The following is a 26,316-nucleotide window of genomic DNA, read 5'->3' as shown; positions in this document are numbered from 1 at the left end:
TTTCTTTGCTTCCAAGGTTTGAAAGGTTTTATGTGTGGTAACTTCACACTGAGCAGAATAACTGTATTTCTGGCCTTCTACATTTTAGGTCTCATTATTATTTTAAAATAAATGAAATTTAAAAATAAAAGTTAAAAAGTGCTATGGGGAAAAAAGAACAAAAGAACAAACTAAAACCAATAAAAATTGATTTGGGATATTCTTATAAATGATTGGTCTGTCCACATCAAATGTGTAAATTAAACCTACAGAACATAAAATGCTTCATATTTTAATCAGGCCCATGGTCCACAATGAATTACGGGCAAAATGATCATCCTGACAACGTCCTCTCTTCAGATATGATGGCTTCAACAAAACCCCCTATTCCAACAGAAGTGCCTATCCACATAACTGAGGCCCTTAATGCTTAACTTCCAAAGTGCCTCATTTTCTCTCTACAATGAGCATTAGCACACAGTTCCTGAATGTAATTGCAGGCTGGTTATGAAAATTAACAGTCATCATATTTCACCCTATTTAAGAAAAGTAAATAAATATGTTTCAAATAGGCCCATATTTTTTTCTCCTCTGTTGAAGGTCAAACATGTACACACACCCTAGAAAAAAACCTCTACATCAGGGGTCCCCAAACTACGGCCCGCAGGCCGCATGTGGCCCCCAAAGGTCATTTATCCGGCCCCCGCCGCACTTCCGGAAGGGGCACCTCTTTCATTGGTGGTCAGTGAGAGGAGCATAGTTCCCATTGAAATACTGGTCAGTTTGTTCATTTAAATTTACTTGTTCTTTATTGTAAATATTGTCTTTGTTCCCGTTTTGTTTTTTTTTTACTTTAAAATAAGATATGTGCAGTGTGCATAGGGAATTGTTCATAGTTTTTTTTATAGTCCGGCCCTCCAACGGTCTGAGGGACAGTGAACTGGCCCCAGTGTAAAAAGTTTGGAGACCCCTGCTCTACATAAATCAGGCACATAAGCTCTTCGTAAGCTCTGCTCCAGGCACTCGGGGAGAGGCTGTTCCTTCAGATAAGGAGCCTGACAGCCCATCAGCACTGAGAGGGAGGAAGCTGCCACACCTGAATGCCCGTCTCAGAAGCTGACCCAGCCCCTGGTTCTAAGGCTCAAAACCTAACTGAGTTTCAACACAGGGCAGAGTCCCTTCCGCATCAATTGGAGAGGAAGAGCACAATACAAATTCAACAAACCCTCTATCACTATAAACTAAAGATAATCTTACAAGTAGTCAGTGACTACCTGTATAAATCACAGATCTGGTGCTCTTTTCTGATCTTGGAAAAATTGTAATTTTATGTTGATTGTTACTTGGGGTTCTATCACACATTTAAATATAGAAAGCAACTTGAAGATCACAATCTAAGTGATAGGTTTTACAAACGAGTAATTGCCCCGATAGGTAGGAACTGGCAAATGAGAATTCATGGTCTGACACTCAGTTCATCACTCTCTCTCCTTATTGCCAACATAGAGTTTACTCTTATTCAATAGATATTTATTGAGTTAAGCATGTGCAAGACACCCAAGAGATCACAAAGCTGAACACAGTCATCCTCTAAAGCAGGGGTCTCAAACTCAACTCAGCATGTGGGCCGCAGAGCAAGATCACAGCCCTTCCGCGGGCCGCACTAGGTCTACAAAAGGCAACTGTTACGCAACACTTTTCAGTGTCACAAAACGACCAGAAACTGTAGTTCGCATCACAACTGCTGTTAACTAAGCTAATATCTAGCTAGGATGCTAGAGAAATAAAAAATACAAGTAGGCCCCTAGGCTTACTTAATTTTATCCAAAATATTTTGAACTTCGTGGATTAGTCTGCAAGCCGCACAAAATTGCTCTGCGGGCCGCATGTGGCCCGCGGGCCGCAAGTTTGAGATCCCTGCTCTAAAGGAACCTGAAACATGGTAGGTTTGACACAATATTTTCACAGTTTTCATTAATATGCAAATCATCACACAAAACCTTATACGGGATTTTAGAGGAATGTCTGAAAATAATTCTCCTTATAGCCTTAGTTCTTAATTTTGAACTAAAGCCTTTATCCTCTTTGTAGCCCTTCCAAATTCAGAAGGTGCGTGTCACTGAGAACATCAGCGATGAGGAGGAAGATGAAGACAAGGACAATGACAATGACAATAACAATTATGAGACATTCACTAGGTGCCCATCACTACTCTGGAACCTTGGTATACTCAGCTTAGTTAATCCGCACAACAATTTTGTGAAAGGTTTGGGAAGAGCCATCAGTTGCTCCTGAGAGGTGGCTCAGGGTGCATTCACCCCCAGGCGTGCCTTTACCACACTGCCTCCCCGGCTCCTGACCTGGGTCCTCCCCTGATCAGCGGGAGAGGACCTGGCTCTCTGGACCCCAAGTTCTTCATCTGTGACATGATGAAGCGGCACATATGACCTCTGATGTCTCTTCCAGGGAGAGCACCCTGAGATGTACTGATGTGTGGCATTTAACCCATCGTTTGTGGTACAGAGGAAGGAAAACACTTCGTGAAGCTAAGGATAATATTTCCCCAAGTTACAAAACCCAGACTTCAACTGTGCAGAGGTTTGCGGGTAACGGAGGGTAGGTTGTCACAGCTTGCTATATACAACCTGAACTTCCACCTAGGCTCCAGCCTCAGATTACTTTGAAAGTCACATGTCACAGCCGCATGACAGAATAACATACAACCCTTGAAAGTAGTATTTAAACCAGGAAAAGAGGCTTTTTACATTTCTAATGATGATTAGGGGTCATGTGCAAAAACACAAGAAAACAACATGTTTGTTACAGGTTAGAAGAGGGGGAGGGAAGCAGATGTAATATTATGGGCTGTGGTTTTTTGCTTTTTTTTTTAACATGAAGAAAGAAGCAAGAAGAACTTTTCAACAGTGGCTGTAACTAGATAATAGGATTCAGGAGACTTTTTTTTTTCCTTTTCCTTTTCTTTTTTATGTGAGCTTAAATTACCTTAATTACTAGAGGGGAGACTTTTCTTTATAAAGAGAGAAAAGGTGCCCAAAATTCTCACATTGATTTCTTCTGAGAAGAATGAAAATACTCCCCTAAAAACATCTCAGTAACATTGCTGAAATTCCAGAAATACAGGTTTAGAGGAGAACATCATTATTATCTACTGCAGATGGGGAAAAAAGATTCCTCTACGGCTTCAGGTCTAGGGTAACTAAGTTTTATAGAATGTTTCAGGACTGCTGGCAGAGGAAGTTGCTATGGAGTCCAGGGACACACAGCTTTGCAGAGCGGGGCCCAGAAAACAGAGCAGGTGCAGCTGACGAAGCAGCAGACCATGAGGCCGGCACCACCCAGAATTCCCGGGCTGGAGCAGGTTCTCCCTGAGTGGTCCTGCCCTGTGCCACAGACAGCCACATGGCCAGGGGACTTTCTCTGAGCACAAATGTCCTTTCCTCTTGGAAGTACTACAGCAGAGGGACGACAGGTAGCATATTTCATGGAATCTGCTGCTGCTAAACACACCAAACTAACCTGTGCTTTCATTAAGCTTCAGGATAATCTGTGTTCATATATAAACATGCTGTGTATGTGTGCGTGTGTGTATATATGTGGCCCAGCTTACAACACAGATCAATAACAGTGGCTTTGACGGCGACAATGAAACACCACTTTATAGCACTCTTGAGAATGTTTCGCAAACACATTATTTCTCTGGTGATTCCCACTGATACAGGAAAAAAAAGCTGAGGAAACAGTACAATTGAAAAATCACATTCAGAATGCTATTAATTACCTCTGCCTTACCTGAATAGGCTTTTTTTGCTACTTTGCAACAGGTAGATAAAGACAGATCTGATACACAAAGAATAGGAAAACTAGAACAGGAAAAGTCAGCTCCTCCTCTGGGAGTCTGACAGACAATATGTGGCGTCAATGTCACATCACACCCTGATTCAGAGGTCTGCAGGGGAGCTGGGTGACCAGCTCCCCAACAGCCCCAGGCTCATCCTAAGAACCACACTGGGCTGGGCCAGCACTGCCACCATCAAGAAGGCAACACCACCAAGGCCTGTGGGTGTCTTGTGTGTGTTTGTTCATTTAAAAAGACGTATTTCCGTTCATTCATTTAACTAATTACTCAAAACTGGAAAATAATATAATGGAACTAAAGAGATATCATATCTTATTGGGTTTTCTAAAGGCATTTTTTTTTCTGTTTCTAAGTGTGAAGTTGGCACCTATTGACTTTACTTGGCAGTAATTAAATACATCTAACATTAGATAAAGAAATTTAACCTACCTCGTCAAAGGTGGTGTCATCTTTCTTCAGAGCTATAAAATAAAAAGGGAAAGGAAACAGTTATTGTGAAATATCTCAAAGGGGCCAAGTAAGTTCTAGAAAACAGAAAAAATAACAAAGCAGTATGGTTGTTTTCATTTCAGAAAGTAAAACTGTACCCCAACCTGAATAACAATGTTATGATACAAAGATGAAAACTGTAAATGAGAAAGAGAGAATTGCACAGCATGCATCTTTGCGAAACAGTCTCATAAATATGTAAATGATACTGCCCTCCCAAGTATGGAAAAGAACTATGCATATCTTTCCCCATCTCTTCTTTAGCAGGAAAATGTTTAAATAAAAGTATGAAAGAATCAAAACATACTATTAAGGAAACCTCCCTTTAAACCTCTGCATTTGGAGCATATATCATTAGGTGTGGTATGTGGACCTCCCAAACAATTTCTCGGATGGCACCCATTATGCACAGTGACTGAGTTTTTCATACTAAGAAAAGTTTAAAGACAGTGATGTAATATCAAGCGTGGATGGACAATATGCGCCGCAGAGACATAATTCAAACATTTCAACATGAGTAATTTCATAAGAAAGCATCAACAAAGGAAACAATACATTCAGAATATTTTATAGGAACTAGTGAATAACTGAAATTTATTTTAGACCTGGTCAATTGGCTCAGCAGTAGAGCCCACCATGTGGAAGTCCCAGGTTCAATTCCTAATCAGGGCACATAGGAGAAACAACCATCTGCTTCTCCATCCCTTCCCCTCCCTTTCACTCTCTCATTCTCACTCTCTTCCCCTCCTGCAGTCATGCCTCAAATGATTTGAGCAAGTTGGCCCCGGGCATTGAGAATGGTTCCATGGTCTTGCCTCAGGCCCTAAGATAGTTCAGTTGCTAAGCAACAGAGCAGCAGCCCCAGATGGGAAGAGCTTCGCCCTGTAGGGGGCTTGCTGGGTGAATCCCGGTTGGGACGCATGCAGGAGTCTGTCTCTCTGCCATCTTGCCTCTCACTTAAAATTTTTATTTATCTATCTATCTATCTATCTATCTATCTATCTATGTATTTAAAATATACATGGCTTCTGGACTGATCTATCTATTTATTTAAAATATAAAAAAAATAAAAATAAAAAAAAAAATAAAATATACATGGCTTGCCTGACCAGGCGGTGGCGCAGTAGATGGAGCGTCGGACTGGGATGCAGAGGACCCAGGTTCGAGACCCCGAGGTCGCCAGCTTGAGTGCGGGCTCATCTGGTTTAAGCAAAAGCCCACCAGCTTGAACCCAAGGTCGCTGGCTCCAGCAAGGGGTTACTCAGTCTGCTGAAGGCCCGTGGTCAAGGCACGGTATGAGAAAGCAATCAATGAAGAACTAAGGTGTTGCAACACGCAATGAAAAACTAATGATTGATGCTTCTCATCTCTCTCTGTTTCTGTCTGTCTGTCCCTGTCTATCCCTCTCTCTGACTCTCTCTCTGTCTCTGTAAAAAATAAATTAAAATATATATATATACACACACACACACACACACACACACACACACACACACATGGCTTCTGGACTGAAAAAGAGAAAGGGAAGTATTTCATGCATAGTTGGCAAACACCTACTTTCCTTACATCCTAAAATTATTTAGAGTGTTTCATAGTAAGATAATGCGCAGAGTAGCTAATTTAGCTGAAACCACTAGTTGGAAACATGTTTCAAATCTATAGAACTATGCATAACTGTTTAGTGGTTGGTCTACACTGGATCTTTCTATTCCAAGTTTTAGTACTTGGGTAACTCTTACTTGAACTTGCAAAGCTATGTTTCTTCCAACAAAAGCAATGGAATGCAAATTATTTTGGCAATTAAGTTCTGAGAGGAGTCACGTGCCTAAACTGAAGTTATCATATCAAAGCTTATATTATACTCTAACAATCTTAAAAAGGTTATTTTTTTTGTTTCATATTGTAAATTTGTCTTTTTAAACCATCAGGGCCCTGGCCAGTTGGCTCAGTGTTAGAGTGTCAGCCCCGTGTGTGAACATCCCAGGTTCAATTACTGGTCAGGGCACACAGTAGAAGTGACCATCTGCTTCTCTACCCCTCCCCCTCTCCCTTCTCTCTCTCTTTCTCTCTCTCCTCTTCCTGCAGCCATGGCTCAATTGGAGCAAATTGGCCCCGGGCACTAAGGATAGCTCCATGGCCTCCCCTCAGGCACTAGAATGGCTCCAGTTGCAACAGAGCAACACCCCAGATGGGCTAAGCACCCACCAATAGGGGGCTTGCCAGATGAATCCCAGTCAGGGCACATATAAGAGTCTGTCTCTCTACCTCCCCACTTTTCACTTAAGAAGAATAAAAAAAATTTTTTTAAATCAATAGCCCTGGCTGGTTTGCTCAGTGGATAGAGTATTGGTCCCGCATGTGGATGTCTCAGGTTCAATTCTCAATCAGGGCACACAGGAGAAGCAACCATCTCTCCCCATCCCACTCCCTCTTCTCTTTCTCTTCCCTTCCCTTAGCCAGTAGCTCGATTGGTCCAACCATCAGCCCAGGTACTGAGGATGGCTCTGTTGGTCTGTGTGCATCAGCCTCAGGCACTGAGGATAGCTCAATTGATTCGAGCATTGGCCCCTAGATGGGGGTTGCCAGGTGAATTCCTTTTGGTGTGCATGCAAGAGTCTATCTCCTCTCACTTGGAAAAGATGAATGAATGAATGAATGAATGAATGAATGAATGAAACATGAATCCTTGCCATGAAGAACAGTTAATAGTACCAACAAAGGCCAATTAAAGGTGTCATTTCCAAATATTTATCGGGTCACTGATAACCTAAACAAGCATTCAACATCTCATTCTTGATTTCATTCTCTGATTGTCATTAATCATTCATGTAAATGTAAGCCCACAACTGTCTTTAAGGATATCATGGACTAATGAGCATATTACATGCTTCTGGGTTAACAGAGGGGCATGTGTTAAACCATTTAAAATAATCAGATATTCTAGTCAAGCCTCTGCTCAGACATTGTTTCCTCTAAAAAGCTTTCCATGATCTCACCAAGACTAAAGTGGTGCCCCTCCTATGTTCTCCAATAGCAAATCATGCTAATCTTCAAGGTGGAATTTTTCACTCTATATATATCATCAATGCCCATTCATTGGCCTGTCTTCTCTTAAAGTCCTGAGGACAAGGACAAGTAACAATGGTCACTGAATTTGAATGCCAGTACAATATCTAGAACATGGGAGGTACTCGATAATCATTTGTTGAAGTAATGAGGTATATATCTCAATGGCAAAAAGACAACACCTTACATTTTGAGAATATGTAAGGCGTTGGCATATAAAAACTATACACTATTCTCTCTCATAAAAGGATCTTTGGTATGAATTCCATTTCATAGTTTTCAAATTAAAATCTTCTATAACTACACTGGGAATGGTACAAAAATTAAATTTTGTGTCTGACCCTTTAACCTTCCATTTCTCTTTTGTGACAGAATGGACTTATCGAATGACAGCTGGACTCTAGAATTACACACTTACAGCACAAGGTAACAAACCCAAAAATTCAGTGTAACCACAGACTCTTCCTCTGACTCGGTTCTCTCAAAACTCTTTTAAAGAAATGGTATACATGGGTTTCCTCTCAAATATCATAGAGTATAAACTTCCTTTTACTAGGAGAAAATCCAAATAAGGGTGAAGAAATGAAGGCAAATGAATATGAAGAAATGTCAGTTTGACGTTAATCTTACACCAGATATTACAGAAAGCCTTTCTCCCCCTAGGCTAACATTAAAAAATAAAAAAGATACAAGAAAAGAGGAAATGGATTTTAATATAAACAATTAATTAACAAATTCCCATTAGTCTTTGTTTATGACAACCTAAAGAAAAAACCATGTAAGACAACAATAGTAATTCTTAAAGTCAACACACTGACACTATTTATCAGAAAACCATAAATACTAGTGAAATCAATAGATGACTTTGAAATTCAATTATACCCATCTTATAAAAGAACCATAGCTGTATAATAGTCACTCTCTGGCAGATGTCATAAATTAGAGTGCTGTGGCTTGAAAGCCAATATGTTTCATTAGACCTTCTATAATAAAGTAATCGCAGATCAGCTGTATTGGAGGTGGACAATGACAAAGTTGGTATGATCTTTCATGTAAGAATAAATTACACATAAGCATTGCCACTTCTATATAGTCAGAATTATTATTAATAAACGTTGATTGGTTATCACATACTTTCAAAAACTGCCTTTATTTTCTATAGATGAATGATTACTCCTTTCTTAGGGTTAGACAATGATATTGTACATTTATCTTATAACAAGCTATGCTTTTGAATCAAACTAAGAAAGCAAAATAAAGTCAGTATCTTTATTTTAAAAGCCATCATAGATTAGCTAAAGGAGATGAATATATTGTGATGTTGGATTAGTAAGCAGAAATAAACATTTATTCTTTGATCTCCTTATGAAGTACCAATGAAGAAAGGAGGCAGACAGGGGATAAACAAACAAAATTGGCCAGCGTAGTAATAGCCTCCAGTAATGATTTCACCATGTGACAGATACTACACTAGATATTTTATCCAAAATAATCTTCCTAACAACCTTAAGAAAATGTACAAATGAGAACTCTGGGGTTTACAGAAATTCCACTAGTTGCCAAGGCTCCCAGTGAGCAGAGGAAAAGGGGTCCAAGTCCAGACCAGCCCAACTCCAAAATCTGTCCTGTGTTCAGGCCATCTACTGTAAGGTCAGTGTTCACTTCTTCCCTTCCTACTCCTGCTTTCCACTCAGATCGATTATGTCAGTATGATGCAATTACTAATAATGATAATACAATATTATGAACATCTCTTGAGTCTTTATTATACACCACACAGGACCTCATGCGTATTATTTTACTAAATGCCAATAACAAAATTGATTTGTACATGAAAAACTGAAGCTCAGAAGTTGAAGGACCTGTCCAAGGACACTCAGCTACAAGTGGCAACACCAGAAATTCCCAGTCTACCTGACACACAGCCCACAACACCCTTAATCTATGCACTGTATAATCCCATAGTGAGACCTCAACTCAGCCTCCAATATGTTACAAATCCTTCAATAATCAGATTGATTTCCTCAATTTTTGACTTTGCAAAGAAAGCATCAAGAAAATACATAGATAACAGATCCATTTTTCTGCGGTGCTACTTCTAATAAATGTCTTGGGGTTAGTATTCAATAATCATCACTTTAAATTTCTTTATCTCCATTTGCAGTATTCCAGAATAACATTGGCTATTCAGAATCAAGACCCTCCATCAATACAATAATCAATTATGTTTACTACACTGTACTGTTTCCAAAACGGAGGAAGTAAAATCTACTAGATCTTAGAAGACATCTTAACAAGAGTCGGAATCAAAAGGAGTTTCACATCACTAAATCTCGGGAGCTAGAAAATCCAATTACCTATAAAGACCCCATCTGACAGTATTACAGTTAATCCAAATTTTACTGATTGTCGATCAAAACCTTGAAATTATTTAAACATAAGAAATTTTTATATTAATGTCATTAGTGTCTTACTGAGATTCAATTGCAATGAATTATTTAACACAAAACTGGAAGGGCTCCAACAGAGTCATTAGCATTAGTAAATATAGTTAATGTGTTTTAGAACAGGGCTTAATGGACCCCAGAACTGCCTCTGTGATGGTCTGGGGTAGCGGGGCCTGCAACATCTCCTTAATAATGAACCTCCACTCAACACCTTGCTCTCTTTCACTCTTCTTGGTTTCAAACTTCATTTGAATGCACAGTCTTCACATGCATCCTTAACCTGTAAAAGTGAAACTGCAAATACCCAGTGCATGTAACAAATAAAACCAGGACTGACTACTGGTTTCACACCATAACTTTACTGTCATCTTAGGGATGATTTTGTAGCCCAATATGAAATTTTAAGTGAAAAGATAACAAAGGAAACTAAATGTTGACCCATGTTTTCATTTCCTTGAAGAAAGTTTGCATATTTTCCAATGCACATATGACTTTTAAATAAATGGATAGAAGGATGACTATAATACTCATATGCACTCCAGGGTTTTAGTTTAAAGAATTAAGCGCCTTTTGCTTCATTTCCATTAACACCTTCATTAACGTGGATGACACGCTGAACAAGTGAAACAAAGGCTAGAAGGCTTTTTAGGTACTAAGGGGTTATTTTTAGTGCTAGCACGATTTCTTGTTGAAAGCAGTTACCTGTATAAATGAAAGGTATGATGTTAGAGGTGGCAGCCACTGTCTTAAGGTTTAAAAGGGGTTACTATACCCAATCCTAGGAATCTAGCAAACCCATTCCACGTGATACTGTTTGTCACTCGGTTGTAGTCTGTCACATGAATTTGTTCTTAAATGTCCTAAACATTTCTCGGTCGGCTTTTATTTGTTGGTCAGTTCGTTGGCTGGTTTAAAGACAATAGCCCCGGAGCTCTAATAAATGAAAGAAGTTTGGGAGACATTCATAAATATACCGACAAGTTCACACCGCGCATTACTCTGCAGCAATGGAAAAATTCGGAGACCTAGAGACTGAACACGCAACTCTCGCTTTGAAGACCTGAAGTACTGAACAAAAGGTCCCAAGGTATCTGTCCCACTTCTCTTTAGGTTAAACGTGTTAAACAATACCAGGACACAACTCAACGTTTCACCTTTTTCCAAAGCTAAATTATTGACTAAACAGCCAAAACAAAGCCAGCGAGCATAAAATAACAATTGACCCACGCGGCTGCACAGTCCGGTGTGCGGCGGGGACCAGGGAGTCCCCTCGCCTGTCCCCACACAGGCACGAAAGCCCCAGCGGTACTGGGGAGGACAGGAAACCCAAGTTGTAGGCTTAAAATCATCCACAATAGAAAACCCAGATAGATCCTGAAAGAAAGGGATGTCTCTCCTTTCCGTGGTCAGCCACCCCCAGGTCCCGAGCACTGTTCCCTCCACCGTCCGCGCGCAGATCAGCGCACCCACACGAGCCCTGGGTGGCCGCTGCATTGCTGTCGCCAGAAGCGTGGAGCCCAAGGAGCGGGCACCGGAGCGGCCGGGCCAGGTGCCCCGGGCAACGCGCCACTCACCGATGCGGCTGAAACTCTCCGACAAAGTTCTCCGCAACTTCTTCATCTTGCCGATCTTCTCGGCCGGTTGCGGTTCAATGAGGTCGCACATCAGGGCGACACCCGGCCACGGCAACTTCCCCAAACTGGTCCAGAGCTGAGCGCAGACAACAGCAGGAGCGTGGCGCGGGGAAGGCGGTGCCTCCTCCTCTGCCTCCTCCTGCGGCCGGAGGCGAGGGGCTGGGCTCGGGCGGCGAGCGGTGAGCTGCAGGCTGCGCTCAGGCCTGGGCCACCGCGGCCGCACGGGCGGCCGGGCGGGGGCGTCCTACGTGGTGCCGGGGGCGGCCGCGATCGCCGGGGCCGCGGTGGCTCTGCGCCGCCCCGCTCATTTTCCCTCCTTTGTAACCCAGAGCGGCGGGGCCGGCCGTGGGGGCGGCGCGGTGCGGCGGGAGGCAGGCGGGGGCGGGCCGGGGACAAGGCGCGGGAGCTGGGGGGGTCCCCAGGGTGCGCGGCGGGCGCAGGAGGGGAGAAGTTCTCAGCCCCGAGTTTCGGCGCTCGGGGCCGCTGGGGAGAAAGAGCCGCAGCGAGAGACCGCTGCCCGCCCCGCCCTCGCCGCTCCTCCCGCTGCCCCGCCTCCCCTCCGCGGCGGCCCCCAGCGCGGGACCCCAGCACGACCTCGGCTCCCCTCTCGGAGCCCAGAGCCGGGTCTTCGGAGGCCGATCCCACCCGCTGGCGCCCCGCGGCGCCCTCTCGTGGCCGCCCCCCGCGCTCCCCCAACCCTGCCGCCCGGGCCGGAGGACCCGGGCCCGGGGCGGGCCAAACCCCGCAGGGTAGCCGCGGGCCGCGGCGGGGGACCCGGTCGTCTCAGGCTGTAGAGAGGCCACCGGAAAAAAAGGGAGTGAGTGAGTCTAGATCGATATCTATCGGAGTGGTTTTCTCCCTGCTACAAACGCGTATGAAAGGGCACGGAGTTGGGGGACAAGGGAGATGGCCGCCACTGCTGCCTCCCGGCTGGGGGGAGTGAAAAGGCCTCGAGGATACACTCAGGCTTCACAATGACATTGTTTTATTCCTAATCTTGCCAAGGAAGCTGTGAAGTGAAAGATGCAAGGGGAAAGGTGGGCCCGTTTAGAGTCAAGAGCTAAAGCAGAAGCTTCAACTGTAACCCGAAGGCAGGGCTGGGGCTGTTTCTCCATCCCCGTCCCACTGAGCGCAACGTAGACGTGATTTCTGATGTGAAAGCCCAATCCTACAGCACACCGAAGTCCTTAGTCTGTTTCCCACGTTCAGCACATACTTCCAAATTGGAAGACTTAAAGACCGAAAAGATCTGACCTCTAACCTCACCTCAAAAACAAAATAAAACAAAACAAAACTTGAAGGGTGGGGGTCCTTTATGAAAAACATCATCTTCATTCTACTAAAAAAACGAGTGCTCCAAACGTCAGGCTCCCAGGGGAGAGAGAAGGAAGATGGGGGAGGGCCTGAATGTGTTGATTTGGGGCCAGCAAACTCCTTATGAATAGAAATTTAGTAATCTTGAGTCATCTGGCTGTGTAATAAGAACTTGTGAGCCTGTGACAATGCCCTTTGGTTTAAAGGAAGTTTTGGGGAGTTTGTGTTTTGTTAATAGATTTCTATCTAAAACAAAAACTAGCCCCCTGCCTTCCTTATATTGTGAGGTGAAACACATATTTGTTCTGCTCAGCATTGAACACATTACGGGGTCTTGATAGATTGCAGCTGATTAAAAAAACAGGAAATCAAGCTGAGGGGGAACACAGGAGGGTGGGGAATTCGTCAGGAAGTCCATATGAGTTAAAATGCAGGGATGTTGGTTACTGGTGACCATATCTAGATTATTATAGATAGCACTAAGCGTGGCCTCAGACTGAAAAATGTTTCACTTTTACTACTTCCTCATCTTAGTTAGGGAGAAAGTTATCAGCAGCTATGAATGAAGACAAAAGCAACCTATCAAATTAGTGATGGTAAGAGTTGACAAACCAATAGTTATTAACTCAAATAGTTAATAAACTCTACCATATGTCTGTGGCTGTTCTATTATTTATTCTAATTATGGCTCTTTATGTATCATATTTTTTCTTTGTTTTACCTCTCCAGTATTTAGTATTTATGACTTTTTTTTTTTTTTTTTACAGAGACAGAGAGAGAGTCAGAGAGAGGGATAGATAGGGACAGACAGGAACGGAGAGAGATGAGAAGCATCAATCATTAGTTTTTCGTTGTGACACCTTAGTTGCTCATTGATTGCTTTCTCATATGTGCCTTGACCATGGGGCTACAGCAGACCGAGTAACCCCTTGCTCAAGCCAGCAACCTTGGGTCCAAGCTGGTAAGCCTTGCTCAAACCAGATGAGCCTGTGCTCAAGCTGGCGACTTCGGGGTCTCAAACCTGTGTCCTCCATATCCCAGTCTGACGCTCTATCCACTGCCCCACGCCTCATCAGGCATATTTATGACTTTTTAAAAGGTCACCTTCATAATAAGTAAATAAATAATAAAAGGTCAACTACTACTCAAATAAATTATATGCATACAAAGGTATAGTAAATAAATATCTTTTACACTTGATCTTAGCCAAAAGGCAAAGAAGGAATAAGTAAACATTTTTTAAATGAGACACATCAATATATATTGATGTATAATTATATATAGGTAAGTGAAAAAAACACCATTAACCCAATTGTAGGGAAAATATATAAGTATATATGTGTTTATATGCATAAAATATTTCTGGGGGGGAAAAAGCCAGAAAACTGTGCATACCCAGATCCATCCTCATACAATGTTCATACCCAGAAAAGAATGTTTTGTTTGCACTTTAAACCTTTAAGTATAGCCTGACCAAGCCATGGCACAGTGGATAGAACATCAAACTGGGACGTGGAGAACCCAGGTTCAAGACCTCGAGGTCGCCATCTTGAGCGCGGGCTCATCTGGTTTGAGCAAGGCTCACCAGCTTGAGTCCAAGGTCACTGGCTTGAGCAAGGGGTCACTCAGTCTGCTGTAGCCCCCAGGTCAAGGCACATATGAGAAAGCAATCAGTGAACTAAGGTGCCACAACAAAGAATTGATGCTTCTCATTTCTCTCCATTCCTGTCTGTCTGTCCCTCTCTCTGTCTCTGTCACATAAAAAAACAAACAATACTTTAAGTATAATTTCAATGCTTTACCCAAAGAATGCATTGCTTTTGTAATAATAAAAAAAAATAATTTGAACCATAAAAAAACTTCATTTTTACCTACCCCCTCCAAAACTTCAGCTTCCCAACCTCCAAATATATATATTCTTCACCAAATTACAATATACTTGGCATACGTATATGTAGTAATAGACCAAATAAATCTTGGTAATTATGAATAACCAACTTTCCATGATATGCTTATCTGCTTTCTTGGTTGGTTGTATATTAAAATGGCTAATTTTTTAAGGAAACATGATAAAGAAGAAAAAATTTAAGTGGATGTTTTTAAGATACATACACTTATGTTATAGGATTCAACACATTTGCCTTTGTCTTAGATTATAAGGTCCCTGGGGGTGGGGACCCTATGATAGAAAAGATACAATGCCTGTTTCATAGTGGATGTAAATTATATGTGTGTCAAATGAATGTAGATTGTAGTGCTGCCACTGAGGAGTGATGTGTTGTCCTTAGAAACCAGGATGGCTATAGAGCATCTGTGTGGCATATGTATCTTCAGTGGGAGGATGGATCAGTGCCAGTTCTGCATCTGAACTTCTGGTTCACAAGGTTAGAGTTTTGGCTGGCCCGAATTAAAGGTGCAGTGCCTGAATACAAACAGATAAGCTTACCATGGGCTAACTCAAGTGGTTGACCTTAATCAAATACCTCAATTAAAGCATGCATGTGTATTACTTAGCATGGAGTAGTAGCTACAGTGGCTGGAGGAGACACAGGACTCCTGAGTTCTAGTCCCTGCTTTATCACTAAGTCTTGTGTGGCCTTAGACAAGTAAGTGAGTTACCTACTCGCGTTCTTATCTTTTAAATGAGGGGCTTGAACTAGATGGCCAGTCATAGCTGCTACAAAATTCTGATTCTAAGTTGAATGGTGAAATTTATCCTCTCCTAGTTTATGTACTAAAGGTAGATACATTAGTGAAGAGTAATTAATACACAAATGAGAAAAAAGTTATGTGAAATTTAAGATACATTATATCTGTTATACATAAATTATGTTTATATTATAAATGGATCTTGTTCATAGAAGAAAAATAGCAGGCTAATATGCTGGCAGTAAAATTTAAGGGAATGAATCCTAATATAAGATAAAATAGAAAGAGGATTTGATTAGAATCTAAAGTACCAGCAGACACAAAAGCAGATTTACTGACCTGAAACAATATGGAAAAATATTACCACAAAAAAGAAACCCAGGAAACAAGGATGACAAGGATACGGAGAGGAGAGTCGGAAAATGAAGTCGAAGAGAGAAAACATTAGTTTATTAATGTAAACTTTTAGGATTTAGCCAAAGCATAGATAGTTAAAGATTAAGACATATAGTTGTGGTGTCATTATTAAAGTGGTGGGAATTTACATCATTAAATATCCTATTAGAACTCTCGACAGTCACCCTAGTTAATTATTTTTAGAATCAAATATTATCCTCCTTCTTTGAACACATCCAGGAACTGAAGTAGCACAAGGTGACCCATAAGTGACCTATCCCGAGTTCCCAGTGAGTCACCAGTGGAACTGTTCAGTGGAATCCAAAACACCTGTCACCAACTTTTATGTCCCACCTGTTGGATAATGTCCAGTGTTAAGCGTTCTTCCTCCCTCTCTTCCTTCTCCTCTGCCTCCTCCACTGCCTCCTTCTTATTTTTTGACAGAGAAAATTAAAAGCAAAAGGGGCGGGAAACAGAAATAGAAGGCTGCAACACCATTGCAAACCACTGCATTCACACTCGGATTAACGCAGCCGCCCCTCATCTCTGCCCCGCCCCACCAGCATCCATTGCCTGCTCACTCCTAACTCCAAGCCCTTTCACATGTACAGAACTCACTCCCTGCTGACACACAGCTCCAGGCTTGTTCAGGAATAAAACCTGTATCTGTCTGACCGTTTTATGGGTATTTCTATTATCTATTCCAAGAGAGTAGGGAACTAACTAAATTGATGTACTTGCAAATGACTGTAGGAAAAACAAAAGTTGCTGAAATACCCAAATGATGTTAATCATAAATTAGCTCAGGATAGTTTTGAAGGAAATAGACTGTCGGGGTCAAAGTGTTCACTGAAATGCTGATAAATTATCCTCTCCTATTAAGCAATGCATAAATATTATAATGGCGTCTTATTTCTGTTTTTCGTTGTCCTATAGTTTGTGCAGTAGACTTTTATAAAAGAAAATACCTTCATTTCTAACTGGCCTGCACTGTGACACAGGAAATGGGCCTAGAGATGCCACAAGGCTCTCCCCAAGATCTTCACACGGCTTCCAGTTTTAGATTAGGACACAATGTAGTTACCAATATTTTTTCTATTATAAAACATTTTTGTAGCATGATGTGTTTTTTTGTTTTGGGGGGGGGGGCTTGCACTATACTTTGCATATAATTACGATTGTCCTTATTATATAGATAGGAACTATCCTGAAGCAGAGAGAGTTCAAGGAACTGGACAACCTCAAACAGGTTAACAAATGGATCGAAACTCCTAAATTCCAGCACTGTATTCTGTTTCTTCCTACATATGAAAAGAAATTAAAAGTGTAGTATTGAGTCCTGGCCAGGTAGCTCTGTTGGTTAGAGCATTATCTCAATACTCCAAGGTGGTGAGTTTGATCCCTGGTCAGGACACATACAACAATCAACCAATGATGCATAAATAAGTGGAACAACAAATCAATGTCTCTATTCTTCTCTCTCTCTCTCTTTCTCCCCCTGCAAATAAAAATGTAAAAAATAAATAAAATAGGAGGAGGGGGTCCTATAGGTCTTAATCTGACTTTATCCTAATCTGAGGGCAAGAGATGTCCACCCTAAGCATAACATCTCCTCTGAGGCATGAAAGACCCATACAGGTGGTTGGGTAGCCAGTAGGAGCTCCCAGCATAGGTATCAGTACCTGTGGGGCCCAGATGACAAATGGAGAATGTGGTACATTCAAGAAACTGAAAGGTGGTCTTGATATAGAATGAATATGAGATAAGGCTGGAGAATTCAGCAAAGGCCGAAAGGGAGGTACAGTGAAGACTAGGTATGCTGTAATTCCTGTTAGAAGAGTCAGACAGAAGTCATGGTAGTTTCTGTTCCTCCTGAAAACCCACTAAAACTATGGTGAATGGGTTTGTTTCTCTGTTTGCTTTTTGAAAGCATAAGTTTACGAACACATAGATAATGAAGGAACAAACATAATTTTGGAAGTTGGCAAAATTATAGTTGAGTAGTAACTAACTTATCATTCCCAGGAAAGCTGAACCCTAAGACAACAGCCGACAAGGCCGAGAGGCAACATGCTGAAAGTGTATAACTGTTACCTCGCCCTCTCTCCTCACTTTCTTCCCATAGTTCTGGCCAGCAGCTTGCCCTACAGTGAAACCCACAGCGGACAGGCTGAACCATGTAAATTGAGCTTGTTCCAAAGTTGTTAGAGTGTCTCTTCTAGATATGGGCAGGCAGCCAAGACAGACAGTTGGTGGAATATTATAATAAGAAAGATAGAAACCAAAACCAACTAACCTGGCCCTGGCCGGTTGGCTCAGCGGTAGAGCGTCGGCCTGGCGTGCGGGGGACCCGGGTTCGATTCCCGGCCAGGGCACATAGGAGAAGCGCCCATTTGCTTCTCCACCCCCCCCCTTCCTCTCTGTCTCTCTCTTCCCTTCCCGCAGCCAAGGCTCCATTGGAGCAAAGATGGCCCGGGCGCTGGGGATGGCTCCTCGGCCTCTGCCCCGGGTGCTAGAGTGGCTCTGGTCACGGCAGAGCACCCCCCCGGAGGGGCAGAGCATCGCCCCCTGGTGGGCGGAGTGTCGCCCCTGGTGGGCGTGCCGGGTGGATCCCGGTCGGGCGCATTCGAGAGTCTGTCTGACTGTCTCTCCCCGTTTCCAGCTTCGGAAAAATGCAGAAAAAAAAAAAAACAACAAACAACAACAAAAAACCCAACTAACCTAGAAAAGTAATAAAAAAATAAAGACTATGCAGGGGGGAAAAGAAAAACTTATTATTAATATCTTCAAAGATTCAAGGATATAGAAATTATAAGATACTGGAGTCATTAAACAAGAAGTCGATGCTATATATTTTTTTTAGGGGAAGGGAGGAGAGAGAAAGAGAAACGTCAGCCTGTCATTCCACTTGTCCATGTATCCATTAATTGGCCCCTGCATGTGCCCTGACCAGGGATGGAACCCATAACCTGGTGCATCAGGATAATGCTCCAACCAACTGTACTACCCAGTGAGGGCAGATGTTTTTAAAAGTAGCAGTCAGAGGGAAAAGAAATGAACTCTTAGATATTAAAATAATCACAGTATAAAAGAAAATTTCAAGTGAAGACTTAAAATATAAAGCTGGCAAAATCTCTCAGGAATTGAAAAAAAAATGTTAAGAGATAAAAAGATGAGAAAGATACAGACTTGTCCAGAAAGTTCAATATCTGGGTAATGGGAATTCCAGAAAGAGAAAACAGAAAATGGAGGGGGAAAAAGAAAATAATTCAAAAAATTTCCTGGAATGAGAGGTCTTGACTTTCCAAATTGAAAGCGCCTGTTGAGCTCCCAAGACAACGGATGAAAATAAAGCTCCAGTAAGATGCATCATCATGAAACTGTAAACCCTGTGGACAGAGAGAATACAGAGGTGGGCAAAGTAGGTTTACAGTTGTGTAAACTCCGCGAAACAGAGTCTATTCTTGTATTATTATTTATTTATTTATTATTGTACTAATTGTATTACAACTGTAAACATACCTTTGTCCACCTTATATGCTAAAGCTTTCCAAAGAGAAAAACAGGCTTCTAAAAAGAATCAGGTATCAAAATAGCCTTAGAGTTCTTGACAGCCACACTGAATGCTAGAAAAGAGCAGAAGGAAATGATTTCTTTTTTTTAAAAAAGAAAATAAATTCCATTGTTCAAAAGGTAGGGGGGAGAGAAAGAGAGACAAAAGGAGAAGAAGAGAGAGAGAAGCATTTACTCGTTGTTCCACTTAGTTGTTGCATTTAGCTGTGTACTCATTCATTGCCTCTTGTATGTGTGCTGACCAGAAATGGAACTGTGAACCTGATGCTTTATCCACTGAGCCATCCGACTAAGGCCAAAAATGTAGTATTTCCCAGGCAAATTATATATTAACTAAGTGGGAGGGTAGAATATAGATTTTTCAGACATGAAAGGTCAAAATCATTACCTCACAGGTCCATTTCTCAGGAAGCTATTAGAGGATTTGTTCAACCAAAACAGGAAAAAGACCTGACCAGTGGTGGCATAGTGGATAGAGCGTCAACCTGGGACACTGAGGTCCCAGGTTACAACACCTTGAGCGCAGGCTCACCTGCTTGAGCGTGGGGTCACCAGCTTGATTGTGGGATCATTAGCCAGATCCCATGGGTCGCTGGCTTGAGCCTGAGGTCGCTGGCTTGAGCAAGAGGTCACTGGCTCAGCTGGAGCCCCCCCAACCCCAACCAAGGCACATATGATAAACAATCAATGAACAACTAAGGTGCTGCAACTACAAGTTGATGCTTCTCATCTTCTCTTCCTGTCTGTCTGTTTCTCTCTCTTTCTCTTTCTCTTTCTCTTTCAAGAGAGAGGTTGATGGTGAAAGAAAGATCTAGGACCACAGCTATGACGGAGGCTATAAGATGAACCAATCTGTGAACTGGAGCAGGGCAGAGGCCCTGGAAGAAAGATTATCAAGAAAATGACATGGATAAAATGACAGATATTTAAAGCAGGTTGAGGAAAGATTTACAAAACTGAGGGTGGGGGCACTTTGGGGATGTATTCATGCTAAGTGCAGGCCACTCTCCCTCCGGGGAGCACAGCCATGCCTCTCTCTTCCCTCTCAGGCATGCGTCTCCTAAATGTAAGGAATCTCATGAGACTTGCAACCAGGGGAGCAACGGGCAGTGGCAGCTCATCACTTGTTAACCCCCTACACCTGCTTCCAGGGCCCTGTTTTCTCTGACTTCTAGAGAACCAAGCGGCCCTGCCCAGGCTCTCTTCTGCTGCTTCTTCTAGCCTCCGACCTTCATTGTTTCACTGTCCCCAGGTTTAATGAACATAATCTTAAAAAAAAAAAAAAAAGTCCATGGAAACTACATAGATCAGTCTCCGCATCAGTGGGCACAATTGCACACTCAGGAATTCATTTGGAAATCCAGACACACGACACAATGCACCAGAGGCGAATTAAGGTCGGTTGAGGTTTCAGGCGCAGAAGAAAATATTAGGCCCCTTTAAAAAAAGAGAGAGACGGGGAAAATAAAAATACACGTTAATCCTATTTTTAAATAAATAAAAAATACTATGTACTATTAATGTTAAAATTGCACATGTGAAACCAAACTTGGTGTCATTAGAAAAAAAGTGTAAAGTTGGGGTTTTGCGGGGCCCTTCAGAAGTCGGGGCCCAGCGTGCGCGCCGGGTACGTCCGCCATTAAATCCGCCTCTGCAATGCACCCACAGTGAATAGAAATATAGAATATTTAGTACTAACACTAACCTGAGGTTCTTAGCAGAGAAAGGGCTCGTTCATACAGGCTTCAGAAGAGAAAATGAGCGAAGGGCCAGGGGTAGTTTGGGGATTTTATTGTGGTTAAAGGGTAGAGTCAGAATAGTGGGGAATTCCCCTAACATGGGCTAGAGTCATGCTGTTTGAAATTCCCTTCAGCTGTTGGAGGTAAGTGCCTACCCAGGTCTTCCTATCCTGGTTAGCCAGCTGTGAAGCAGATAGGATAAAGAAGGGTAGAAATTGAAGGCTGTAAATAGTCAAACATCAAAAAGGGAGTCAAGTCTTTGTTACAAAAACCAGGTTACATGGGGGAAAAGACAGTTATAAACTCAAGAAAAAAACAAAAGTGTACAGGAAAAGAAAAGTATTAATAGGGTAGCACTCTATGGCTGAGATGTGATAACATTTACAAAGCCACATCAGTGCAAATGCTGAATTCAATATATAATTAAGTCAGGTCACGTTGAGAAAATGAGGAAGGTAAGTGTTTGTGTATTGTGGTGGGCATCATTGGATTGGGTGAAAATAAGCTAAATCTTCATTTTCTAGAATTGGAAGTCACTGGATTTCTTTTAAATAGCAATGCAAACACGTTCTTTAGAGATTCGGAGATAATTCCAGAGAAGTTAGGGAAAAGAGTTGATGGGTTCCCTCTGGGGCGGGAAAGCACAGGAAATGGTGGGCACTGACCTGGGAGAGGGTATGTTGGAGGCCTGCTTTTTCCTTTTGTTTGTAACCAAGTGCACAAAACCTGACTTTGTGCTAAAGGCCATGGGGAATTACCTATCACCTTGAAGCTCTAAGCAGTTAAGCTCTGAGCGTGATAGGGTAGTGCGATCAGATTTGCATCTTATTACGATTACTCTAGTTACTTTGTGGAGAAGAATGAGGAGGAAAGAATGGATCCAGAGGCATCTATTAGAAAGTTGAGCTGGTCTGGCTTGGAAGCTAGACAGAGAGTGATTTGGCCTGGATTCAGGTTATGACAACAGGAGTAGGTGGAAGTACACAGATTTGTGCGTATATTCAGAATGATTGGACTATGGGATAGAAGAGGGGGGACTCAAGGCTGGCCCTCCATTTTCTGGTTTGGAAGCTGGGTGGGTGAGGTGCCATTCATTAATACAGTGGTCCTCAAAGTGTGTGCCAGGGCACACTGGTGCACCCTAGAAGATTTCCAGGTGCACCCTATGGTATTCCAGAGAAATATGTACCTGTTGGGGACCAAAAAACCAACAGGGTTTTTGGAGTTTAGATTTTTGGGGAACAGAGGTGTGGGGAACTGGCTGACAGTCTGCCCAAGCCCCACCTCACTGCCTGATTAGGTTGCAAAAGGCTGTTAAGCTGTGGTGCTGGAATGTTTACACTACCCCCATGTTCCCCGGAAGGACTGGAGGCAAGTTTCTTCTATCCTTTGTTTGGTGTAAAGTTAAGATGATATGTATGGTGGGGGTTTTCTACACTTGGTAAAATTCTTGGGTTGCCTTGGAAATGTGATCAAAGATCTCATTCATTTGCTAATGGCCCACTTTGCCCTATAAATAAAGCAAGATGCGGTTTGGGGGCACGCATTGTTCTTGCCAGCAGCTATTACAGGGCCCTCCTGACCCCGTATTTTCTTAATTCTGCACTGTTCCAAATCAGGACCTGGAATTACTAGCTGCACTGGTTTGCAGCATGTGCCCAGATATAAAAATAAATATAGTTACTCTATTATACCATTTCATTACAGAAATACTGCTCTTTTTGTTAACATATTATTAAATTTATCATTAACACATCATATTATTTTTAGATAAATACACCCAAATATAATGAATAGATTTCTCAAAAAGAAGCATGATATTAAAAAATCTGGTTTTGAAGTGAGTAAAAGTTAAATGTAAATAAAATAGGACTTGAAGGCTGATGGGCAGAATTTAATTTATAGCATTTTCCCTCACTTAACACTGAACACTATGATTTGGTTAGAAACCCATTCACGGAAGCTTCAAGTGATTTTGGTTTAACATTAACAGAAGAAGAACTGGCAGCTATATCCACTGATCATGGATTGATGCTTTGAACATAAGGAATTGTCTCTTGAAGCCTTTTGGATTTCTATAAAAGAAGACTATGTTGTAATATCTAAGAAAGCTTCGAGCATTTTACTACAATTTTCAACATCCTATTTATGTGAATTATGATTTTCTACCCTTAACACAATTAAGAGTAAAAAGAGAGGAATTCTTCAATGTATTGATGAAGAAATGAGAGTTTGCCTTTCAAATATATGCTCAAACATTGAAGAAATCACTAGGACACATCAGGCTCATGTTTCTCATAAACACAAGAATGCCAGGACCTGCCAAATTTACTAAATCTTACTAAGAATGTATATATATATATATATATAGAGAGAGAGAGAGAGAGAGAGAGAGAGAGAACTTCTTTGTCGTTTATTTTTTTAACCTCTCTTTTACAAATTCTAAGAAGCATAACTCAAAAAATGTAACATAAAAGTGTTTTTTAATGTTGGAGTAAATTTAATTTTGTTGTATTTATTTCATTTAATTACCATAAAAGCACGCTTGGACTTTATTTTTTCTTTAATATTTGACTTATTTATTATAACATATATCTCAGAAATTTGTATATAGCACACTTATTTGTAGGATTTTAAATACACCCCGACTTCAGAAAGTTTGAGAACCACTGCATTAATAGAAGAGGAACGGTTGGAAGAAACAACCGGGTTGAGTTCAGTTTGGGATATCCAAGTGGAATGGCTACAAGGCCACTGCAGATGCAGACCAGAAGCTCAGGAGAGAAAGCTGAAGATGGAGATTTGGAAGCAGTAGCGTTGTAACTGAAGGCCAGGGAGAGGATGAGATTGCCCAGGCAGCAGGCAAAGAGTACCTACATCAAAAGCAGTGTGGTGGAGTACACTGAGGATTACCTCTTAGCCACAGCACTCATTTAATCTCTGTTTAACGAAAGGTTATAATAGGACATTTTTGTGAGTGCTTATTATGAGCTAGAACATACTTTATCTCGGTTAGTCCCCAAAGCAACATCGTTCTTATGAGATAGGTGCTATTGTTAACACTCTCATTTTCAGATGAGAAATCTGAAGTTTAAAAAAGTTAAACAATGCCTGACCAGGCGGTGGTACAGTGGATAGGGCGTCAAACTGGGATTCAGAGGACCCAGGTTCTAAATCCGCATGTTACCAGCTTTAGTGCGGGCTCATCTGGCTTGAACATGGGCTCACCAGCTTCAGTGTGGGGTCGCAAGCTTGAATGTGGGATCATAGACATGACCCCATGGTCACTGGCTTGAAGCCCAAAGGTCACTGGCTTAAGCAAAGGGTCACTTGTTCTGCTATAGCCCCCCAGTCAAGGCACATATGAGAAAGCAATCAATGAACAACTAAGGAGCTACAACAAAGAATTGATGCTTCTCATCTCTCTCCCTTCCTGTCTGTCTGTCCCTATCTGTCTCTCTCTCTGTCTCAGTCACACACACATACACAAAGTTAAGCAATTACTCATAAAGATAGTAAGCAGATAGGCTGAAATCTGATCTCAAGGAATCTGACTGCAGGGTGTATACTCTTAAACACTGCACTTTACCCTCAAATAATACTCTTCACTCATCCATTCAGCAAACCCGTCATGTACTTGTGCTGGCAATCCAACAGTATATCAAGCAATGCCCTTGGCCACATGGAACTTCCTTTCTAGTGTAGGAGATAGACAATAAACAAATTTTAAAATGCATGTACATTATCTTTTCTTTTTGTTGCAGGGAGAGCACACACGTGGTTCCTCACTACCACAGATTATGCAGCTGAGTTCCCCACATGTGGGGAAGTCGCAGGGACAGCACACCCAGAGTGCAATGGGCGAGCCTCGCCCTGGGAAAGCCACTGTGTGGTCACGGTCCCTCCCCTGCTGGGTGAGTGTGCATGTCATTTCTAGTGCCTAGTGTATTGAACACTAAGAAAGCAGGTCAGTAGCTGGAGACTGGCTAGAGAGAAAAGCTATTTTAGATCAAAGGCCTTCCTGAGATGACATTTCAGCAAAAAAAACCCAAACTGAATGAATGTATGGATTGAGCCCTGAGAAAATGCATTCCAGGCCGGATGAGGAGGAAGTGCCAGGATCCTGAGGTGAGGTGGGGCGGAGGTGGGTGCAGTATGCAGAGGGGGAAGTTGTTAGGCCATAAGGTTGGCAAGGAAGGCAGGGCTGTATCATGTTCCGCCTCACAGGTAAGAGCTTTAGTTGTTGTTCTAGGAGTGATGGGAAGTCTCGGGAGGACCTTGACCAATTTTGACTCAGGATATTTTGCAATAGCACCTGGACTTTGGATTCTGAAACCATCCATTGCCCTTTCCAGGATTCTCGAAAACTGAGATGCCATGTGGCCACTGAGTACTTGAAGTGGTCTGGTCCATAATGAGATATATTCTCAGTGCTGAGTGCACACTGGGTTTCAAAGGCTTGGTACCAACAAAAGGATGCAATATATCACATGAACAATTTTTTATCTTTGTTATATGTTGATATGATAGTACTTTAGATATATTGGGTTAAATTAATATAATATTCAAATTAAGGCCCTGGCTGGTTTGTTTAGTGGTAGAGCTTTGGCCCAGCATGTGGATGTTCCGGGTTCAATTCCTGGTGGGGGCACACAGGAGAAGTGACCATTTGCTTCTCCACTCTTCCCCTTCTCCTTTCTCTCTCTCTCTCTCTTCCCCTCCCACAGCCTGGGTACTGAGGATGGCTCCATGACCTTGCCTCAGGCACTAAAATGGCTCTGGTTGCAATGGAGCAAAGACCCCAGATGGGCAGAGCATCGCCTCCTATTGGACTTGCCAGGTGGATCCTAGTCAGGGCACATGCAGGAGTCTTGTCTCTCTGCCTCCCTGCTTCTCACTTCATAAAAATACAAATAAAAAAAAATTCAAATTAATTTCAACTATTTCTTTTTCCTTTTTAAAATGTGGGTACTAGAAATTGTTTAATCCCGTGTATGGCGGTGTCATGTTTCTATTGAGCAGGTGTGGACAACTGCTCTCAGCTTCAGATTCTGATAAAGACAAATGAAGTAACTCGTGCAGGGCTCTCTGAGTTTTCTTAAGGAAACACATTACGTAACACCAAGATAAATTATTGGGAATGACGGCCAAAA

The 26,316-nt window shown here is 42.1% G+C and overlaps 1 protein-coding gene and 1 non-coding gene across 2 annotated transcripts in view; both read right to left on the bottom strand.

Moving 5' to 3' along the window:
* Nucleotides 1–11,752, bottom strand: part of CDK14 (cyclin dependent kinase 14) — a 635,411-nt gene extending 623,659 nt beyond the window's left edge. The window contains exons 1-2 of the mRNA XM_066239829.1: nucleotides 11,433–11,752; nucleotides 4,286–4,317 (exon numbers count right to left, since the gene is read on the bottom strand). Coding sequence (XP_066095926.1) covers nucleotides 4,286–4,317; nucleotides 11,433–11,523 — 123 coding nt within the window. The 5' untranslated portion in view covers nucleotides 11,524–11,752. The remainder of the gene's footprint in view (nucleotides 1–4,285; nucleotides 4,318–11,432) is intronic.
* A 13,171-nt stretch (nucleotides 11,753–24,923) lies between these two features.
* On the bottom strand, nucleotides 24,924–25,085 carry LOC136311271 (U1 spliceosomal RNA). Its single transcript, XR_010726707.1, has one exon. It is a non-coding gene; the product is annotated as a U1 spliceosomal RNA (small nuclear RNA).
* Nucleotides 25,086–26,316: the final 1,231 nt, after the last annotated feature.

The sequence above is a fragment of the Saccopteryx bilineata genome, chromosome 7 (genome assembly GCF_036850765.1).
Source record: "Saccopteryx bilineata isolate mSacBil1 chromosome 7, mSacBil1_pri_phased_curated, whole genome shotgun sequence".
Lineage (NCBI taxonomy): Eukaryota > Metazoa > Chordata > Mammalia > Chiroptera > Emballonuridae > Saccopteryx > Saccopteryx bilineata.
The sequence above is the reverse complement of the archived record's forward strand: the minus strand, read 5'-3'. Positions and strand labels throughout refer to the sequence as shown.